The sequence below is a fragment of the Ptychodera flava genome, chromosome 13 (genome assembly GCF_041260155.1).
Source record: "Ptychodera flava strain L36383 chromosome 13, AS_Pfla_20210202, whole genome shotgun sequence".
Lineage (NCBI taxonomy): Eukaryota > Metazoa > Hemichordata > Enteropneusta > Ptychoderidae > Ptychodera > Ptychodera flava.
This window is the reverse complement of record NC_091940.1, coordinates 16603360-16612120: the sequence shown is the minus strand read 5'-3', so window position 1 is coordinate 16612120 and position 8761 is coordinate 16603360. Positions and strand designations below refer to the sequence as shown.

At 42.1% G+C, this 8761-nt stretch overlaps 1 protein-coding gene across 1 annotated transcript; it reads right to left on the bottom strand.

Moving 5' to 3' along the window:
• Nucleotides 1–595: 595 nt before the first annotated feature.
• On the bottom strand, nt 596–7416 carry LOC139147588 (coactosin-like protein). The gene is made up of 4 exons (XM_070718721.1): nt 6760–7416; nt 6299–6381; nt 5689–5846; nt 596–1384 (listed from the first exon to the last, which is right to left on the bottom strand). Exons 1-4 carry the CDS (start codon nt 6831–6833, stop codon nt 1274–1276), a joined length of 426 nt encoding a protein of 141 aa, XP_070574822.1. The 5' UTR covers nt 6834–7416; the 3' UTR covers nt 596–1273.
• Between the last annotated feature and the right edge of the window lie 1345 nt (nt 7417–8761).

Here is an 8761-nt window from a genome sequence, read left to right as displayed (position 1 = left end):
AGATGACCGCCATCCCTATATTAACTGTATGGGGAATGTTGTTTTTTTTACAAAAGTACGACAGTAAAAGCTTTAATTAAATGAGCACCCACAAAAAGTGGTAGACTAATGTAGCATTGCAAAAGTTTGAGAGTCCGAATATCTGTTCCCGAAGCGCGTTCTACCGGTTAAAACCAGATTCAGCAGCAACACGCGACCACAGATCGAATGCAATTGCTGAATCGTATTAATATGAAGTCAAGCGAAATCCCACTTACCACAAAACAAAAACCATCGATATCCACAATAACAACACTACGCCACCACAAAAACACAGCCATAAACGATTCACCATTACACATGAACGTGGACAGATTCGACGGCCATTTTGAAAACAACACTTCACAAGAAAGGCTCAAATCATATAAGGAGTGACCTAGAACAGTAAAATGAGCGCAAGGCAGATGTCTTGCTCCTGTTTGGAAATGTTGCTATCCTGCTGCATTGGATGAAATGAACCGACAAGCGCATAAAACAGGAAACACGCGCGCGCACACACACACACACACACACATGCAAGCTTCGATCGAAAGCGATAGAACATGACATACAGATGTGTCTTATTTCACAGAATTCAGTTTCATTTTTTATTTGAGTGAACTTGACAATGTGATGATGGCTACATATGCATACATACACATTTTGCCAGTGCAAGGTTAACAAGATTGAAAAGTTTGCTGAATATTTCTTTTAGTAAAAACAAAAATGGCACTGTTTATGTTTCATCAAGGGGCGACCCTTCAAAACATGATTAGGGTTGCCATGGAAAATATAAACATGCGGTGATGATGATATGACGGCCACCATAATTTATGAAAAAATATGGCTGCCATATGGCTCTAACTATCATAAGTTACAGACAAAAGTTGGCGAAAAAGGACCGGATAAACATCGTTTGTGTTTCCTTTATTTTTGAACTCTGATTATTTTATAAACTTGAAAAACATGGGACTGTAACAAAGCACAGTAAGAGATTGTTAAAGCTACAGATGGACAATCTATTTCAGTTAGTTTCGATGAACTTGCCCCACAGAAATGGCGTTCCCGATGACAACGCGAATGAGAGGCTGCACACAATATTTTGAACTGCGGTGAAGGTGAAGGGCAAACATATTGCAACTAAAACGGCACACGAATAGATCTGTCTTTAAATAATGTAGTATCGGGCTTATTTCAAATACATGAAGTGCGGCGACTTGATGGAAAGCTTGGCTCGCTGGACAAAATGGTGTGACTATCGTTCTCCCGTGCCATAGTTGGCGCCACCTGCCTTTTGGACTTCCTCTCTCACGTTTTTTTCTTCAAGATCTCGTATATCGCTCGTTAGAAGTTCCTTGGCAAAATTCTGGAAGGACGGAAAAATAGCATCATAAAGTGGCAGCGTAAATATACATGCACGAATACTCTCTCTCTCTCTCTCTCTCTCTCTCTCTCTCCCCTGCTTTCGAAACTTGCCGTTGGGGGCGCACTTCCGCAAAAGTCATCTTTCACTGGACCGGTGATAGGGTGTTCAATACTTCGCCGTCCAACCCAGGCCGTGTGGACCGGACGATGGCGTACTTCAAAACGGTAAACATTTGACGTGAATTATGCTCGGGGAGAAGTTTATGAAACCATGAATATATCTGTCACAATAAATTACTGACAGCGAACAAATAGATTTCACTAGTAGCATTTCATTTTAAACCGTGACGTGCGTCAATACATAAGCTTACTGACATGAAATGCCCGGTCGTATGCACGTGTTGATATTGAAAGTTATTACACAGTGTCATTCTCTGTTCAATTCATGAACCGATTACGCATCCGAGTTCTTTCAAACTAGTTTTGAATAATGTTGTAAAGAAATCCTCTTCTCGTTCTCAGAATGAACAGGCCCATACCGAATCGAACCTCAAAGAATCGCCTCTGGCCAATCATTCTTTAAGCAAACGCGAGCACAATGATAATTTCTTCGGCATTATACGTCCAATATACAACGATTGAACAATAAGCCACTCAGTGCACACTGTTCACAATGTGTTTCTATTGTGTCGCATATCAACCTCGAAACTGGGAAGTAATAAATATGCATATCACACAAAATGCCAGTTCACCGATAACACAATAGTTTATTTCTGGTATTTTGCTGTTCCTCATCACAATTTGTTTCTCGTGGCACGAATAGCAGTGGGCGAATGTGTGGTTGATTTGCGCGATTTCCGTGATACACCGTTCCGTACGATATTTGTGTTGTGAGGTATGAACCGCAATGTTAAAATTAGCATTCTTTAATATACAGAGGACACTGTTGATACAATGGCTTTATGGGTGAGTCATCCCGGCCGCTGTCTGAGTTCAGGTGACGGATAAGCAAGGCAAAGATTTGACAAAACCAGCCAATATCATCAATAGCCGGTGACGTCTAGGTCATATGTAATCGCACTCGTTCGACCTTGAGGGGGGGGGGGGAAGCTTTATGAATCACAAATGGGTAAACCTGTCCAAATAAGGTAATCATTTTGCTTAATTTGACAGCCATGTACGGCTATTTGTACAGAACAATACTTAAGTTACTGATTAATGGAAGGTGGATGGACACAGGTATATTTTAACTTCATACACAGTCTCGGCATTTATCGCTTGATAATGTAAACACTCCAGTCAAAACAGAGAATTCAATATTCAGACATATACACTGTGTATAATTAAGGATTATCGTACTCGTATCTTTTGTTGCACTATGCTGCATGCTGACATGAGATTACGAAAAAAAAAAACTACGCCGGTGTTACCTCGTACCACCTATTTTAAAGACGGTGTCAAATTTCACACGTGGCACACCCCTGTTTCGAGGTGAGCTTGACCTTGACCTGTGACCTAAGCGCTTCGCAGTGAACCCCATCCTGTTCTGCTGAATATATCTAAAATCTTCCTTGCACGACAAAAACACACAATCTTGAATTGCGTATCCTTTCATTGTTCGAACAAGAGAACCTAGACACCGTGACAAAATGAATTTTGTCGGACCAGTTTGTTCGGTGGTTGTTTACCTTCAAACCGGAGTTAGTTCCCTTTTATAACTTATACAGTTCAGCGTTATTCAACAGAATTCGCCATTCCACTACATGGAGGCAATACTGAAGCCCAGAGAACGAATTGATTACGACACACTCACAATACATTCGTTAAAATACAGAATTAATTATGAACAGTTGGCGACCAAAATATCTGAAGGTGTGTTTCAACTTAAAACTGGTCCCGGGGAACTGGTTAATTCACATTATTGTCGTGGACTAGTCCTTGGAAGAAATTTGAAATCTCGCAGGATGGTTTGAACCAGCGAGCATGGGAGCATCGTCGGCAGCTTTGACAGTAAACCCGTACAAAACTGGATAAATTATGCCTACAGGACAGCAAATGAACGTAACTCCATAAAATTTTCAAGTTTTATGTTCTTCTGTCAACGAAGCAAACAATTACGTCATCTGAGAGTACCTGACGATGTACATTCCATGCGCAATCATCCCATAGCGTTGGAAGGCCTGTACATTTCACACTAGTGAAATCGAACATTTCCCGGGTCCTGCAGGGGCTCTAACAGTATCAAGAATACTGGCCTATAAACTGTCTTGATTTCGTATGCTGCTGGTGAATTACGATTTCCTGTATGTTCCAGTTAATATTATACATCATTAGGTAATTCGCCAGTTTCTTTTGTGGTTTCGGTGTTATTTTTAGTGCGGACGGCAAATCACCGTCAAAGCCCCATTTCCTGAGAGACCCGTGCTGGCTATGCTATGCAGCAGAACAAAGCAGGTCGTTGATTTGAAAACAAAAAAACGCTCCCATAAAATGCATCTTCCTCTTATTTCTGTTTCTTGAAAGGAAATGCCGGCTGGCTTCCTGCAGGTGGATAGGTGTAAAAAATATCAATTCTTCGGGCAAAGAGGCAGATAGCTTACTGCGAACCTGGTGACTTCATAGACTATTTAACGGACCCTCGCGGGCATGTGATTATTTATGGATGTTCAATTCTAGAAATCACGTCCCTTGTCGGAAAATTGGACATTCATATTCGTTTTGGCAATTTCACATGTTCGAAAGATACACGAAACTTCGTGGACTGCGATAAAAGTTTGCATTATGATCCAATTAACCGATTAGTAATTAATAAGATTACCCGGAACCCGTTAGCGTCAAATCGGAAACCGTGAAACGTTACAACACTTAGTGAAATCAACATCACATTGCGACAGATGTAGTTAATAGTTATAATGCGCGACAGCGTTTCCTTCGCCAGTATCACCTGCACATCCAAATCAGCGGGTCGACAAGGCACGCTACAAACAACGCCACGCATGATATGAAATCATTATCGGGCAGAAATGCAGATACGGGACGGATGTAGCCCAGAAAGCCAGCCGACTGCGCGCAGGCGGATACTCAGATACTAGTGCTGACATTATGAACGCTCAGTGGTTCGCCATACATGGACTTGAGATAAGAGCTACAGACCGCCGCTACGCGGAACTTCCGCGTTGTGGTTCAGTATCAATTCGTGTCAGGCGCTTTAATAACCCCTGACCTTGATGATACCACGGCTTTCGATTTGTCTACGATGATCGTGGCAGTTTTGTCCCTATCGGTGTTTCCGTAAGTTCGTCTCGACTCGTAAGATGTGTAGAGATATCAAAGCGAAGTTGTATCTCTATTATCCATCATCTAAAACAATTTACTGTAATACTGATGTGATCACGGATTATTTGTGCTGATTAAGCGATGCGGTAAAACTTCCGTCGGCCAAAAACAGTTTGCTGTCACAAATTATGGAAGTAAAACAAACAGGTGGTTCTATCTTGTCATCACTATGGTAGTATTTGAGGGCCTTCGCGTCCCGTTGCGATGCTCATTTCGTTCACGTGTTTGGGTCACACTTTAATTTTCCCCATCAAACACTGAATATTACATCTGTAGGCCTAACACTTCAAAGGATTTCCTCTTTTTGTCGAGTGCAGGGGAAGTGCGAGGAACAACTGAAAAGGCCGGGTGGCAAGACCAAATAATGACATTTGAATAACCATGAAAACGGAACAATTTTAATTAGACATTGTTCTCTCTCGCACAGCCTTAAAAAAACGCAGGTCATTCCCGCTTATTTCATTGACATGCCCTGTTCAGACAATAGTGAAGCCCCGAGCGAATATTGATCAAGGTTCGGGGTCAAAGGTTAATGGAGTACCGTCATTGATAACTCCGTGCTTCCTGCCTCGATGATAAATTCCATTGCATTGATCGAACCTTAGGAAAGCACGTAAATTGGCCAGGTGCAATCGAATCAAAATTGTAGGTACAATAAAGTGCAACGTACAGTCAGTCACTCTCTCTCTCTCTCTCTCTCTCTCTCTCTCTGAGCATGCTCAAATGTGATTCAGTAGGTGCGTTTAACATTACAGGGATATTCCATATCAGTCTACGGCGAGATACAGGCCACGATTTCACGATTTGTTTCATCTAGAGTTGACAAGTGGTTAATCAACAAAAGGAATCGATCGAAACCACATGCCATAAAACGCACTCCCTCGTGACAGAGGGAATTTCTCATTGAAGTACTTCAGATAGTAATCAGTTGTCAAATCTGTTTCATTGTGTATTTTGTCTCGCGCTTACCTGTACAACATCTTTGACGAGGGCTTTGTCTGTGCTCACTTTGGCCTTCTTGAGAGGGCTGACACTCGACCCTATCCAGGTGATGAGTGCAAACTTGGCTCTTTTGCTCAGTTCATCGCCAGTCATGATACGCACAAATCCGAACACCCGCTCTTCGTCTACGATCACAAAGCAGAAGTAGAGGAATTCATTTATAAGATGATGTATATGGGGGAACACGAGGCAGTTTTTAGGACACGATCACATTCTCACCGTAGAGCTATAGACAGATAAAGGAGACTCCATTTCCACACGTAGCTTTAATATGCACTACCAACGGCCCCGCTGATAAAGTGAGAAGGTCATAGCTTGGTGGGACGGTGTGGGACAACTAAATATAATTCCCTGGACGAAACAGTTATTGCACACTTACAGTGCAGTTGCCATGTAAATGTCTACCCTACTGCCCGACTTGTGTCACTTGCAAATCCACATCGGCATTTCAACGAACAGGGAACTCCCACTATGGATAAAGGTCACGATCTCGCGAACTGGAGTTTAAAAAATAATTCCTGTAATGATATTAGGCCTACCCTGTGAAAAGTGACACGTCTGACTGTTCGATACTTACCTGTGAAGTTTGATAGGAATTCCGAATAATCAGTCCCTGAGGAATCGTGTATGATATTGTTGCCATCGTATTTGAAGACAGCCCTGGAAATAACGAGAGACGAATAGTCATGAAAAATAGCCGTATCAAGGTTTCAACAACCGGATTCAGTGACAACCCTTGGTGATTTCTACGGGGCTCCTATGAAGTGATTCAGCCTGCTTCTTCACATGTGACTCACCCAATTAAAAAATGTTCAAGAGAATTTTTGCCTGCGATGTGAATGAATGAAAAGTCAGCAAAGTGGTTGGACGCCCCTTTGATTGAAGTACAGTACGGCCCGTGGGGAGAGGGACTGCGAGTATTGTAGAGCTACTTCCAAGAGTCGCTCAAATGTAGACGTTACACAAACCAGACACCCTGGGAGTTGAACGACACCGGCTATTGTGTAATTTCAATGTGAAGTACGATGAATCGCTTACCACGCCGTCTCTGTGTTGTCATCCCTGACATCATTGTAAGCGTTGAATACCGAATCCTTGTCGATAGTTGCCATTCTGTGAGATTTAGATCGAGCTACGGGGAGAAAAACTGCTACTCCGACGCCGGGTTGTGCCCTAAAGAAGAGATACCGTGGGGTGGATATCCTGTGGGAGTGAACCTAGCAAACCGGCAAATTTGGCGAAGGATGGGGAGGGGCACGTCCACAGTCTGTTTGAACGGAAAACCGGCAATGATTAAAATCAGAATGAGTCATGTGACTCCCATCCCACAGCAATCAATGTCAGGTGAATGGTCCGTACTCGCGTGAACACGTGATGGGAGAAATGGGAACCGCCTACAAATATTTGCATAACAAAAGATTGAAAACCGGCGAGGAGCTAATTGTTATCCATCACAGGGCGCCAGTTAGGGGACTACTACTACTGTAGCAGTATGGGACCGTGGTTTGGGCGTTCAATGTTCCTCACACTCGACTGGGCAGATAGCCCATGCCGTTTTATATTACGAGTTGATAGGTAGCAGCGCCGCCGATCCAGAGTCACAGCTGCAGCTGGTACAATGTGCCGCATGCCATGCCGGGTGCGCGCTTGCGGGTCGCGAGATACTAGTAACTCATCGCGCGCGGGGCCATGCATGCGTTTCACTGTTCAGTATCCAACACTGGTGGCGTGCTTGTCGGCAAGCCCAGCTTGTGACAAGAAAAAACAATAACTAGATAAACATACAAACAGATATATTCGGTGGTTTATTTAGTAATGTAGACTTTTATGAATCCCATAGGTAAAATATTGTATTTGTTTATTGGAGTTAAACCACAAATAATATAAGAATGGATTTATAACACAACTTCCATACTTGTTACTTTTTTTAATTTCTTCACTTGCATGTTGAAGTGAAACCTTTTTTCGGTGACAGATACGTGACAGATAACCTTTTTGTTGTCAAGTGACATTACAGTAACTTCTCGAGTGACATACGGCATGCCCGTCTGACCCATAAACACACCCATTCTACGCTCTCACACCCTGTTCCTGTGACGATATACACGGACTTCAATTTCCTCATTTTTGACGTGACCTGGAAATATAAATTAGTATAAATTTGGACTGTACCTCACAATTCCTCGTAAAAGCGACTTCCAGGTACGGGACCGGCGTCTCTCGGTCCCAGTGGTCGCTAGGCAACAATCACAATATCTTATAAAGCTAATATTACAAATCTTACGCGTTTGAACATATTTTCAGATTAAACCGACTTAAGTCGCTATCATTTCAAATTATTTCTGTTGATTCTTGTTTCATGTAACTATTCATGATTAGGCCTACTGCTCACTAAAGCGTGCCAAGTTGTCAGTTGCAAAATTTATGTTGTAGCTCTAACAATAGATGCTTTAATTTAGTTTGACATAATTTACGATGCCATAAATTATGTCATCAGCATATAATTTTACATATTTTGTATACACAAGGTGTCAGTAGAGCTCTGACGATTGATCATTCAACATGGCTTCACGTAAGCAGAACAAAAATAGCTTCACACGTGATTCTAAAGTATCCGCAATAAAATGTGAAAAGATGGCGAATTTCAAGTGTTCCCTGTGACTGTAAAATAGCAAGACAAATAAAAGAGTACATGTGGACTCCGTCATTTCAGTAAATTATTCAAACCAAGAGAGAAATAATCTGACGACAAGATATCTTCCTATCAAAATGAAGAATGCCGCCAGGCCCGACATATTCGTTCTTCGGCGTTTACATCAAGCATATGATACCAAACCACCTGACGCATCAACTTCTTCTATAGTTGAGTATACACACAGCCATGTTGAAGGCTTAGGTTCTTTCAACTTCATCCTTGTATGTACGAACTGATTCATTACACACAACTTTCAAAAGAGATCAGAGGATCTAAAGATCATAGAAACAGTCAATGTACTAAGCTTGCTGCTCGACCGCAAGATCTGTGCTTTTAATACTTGAG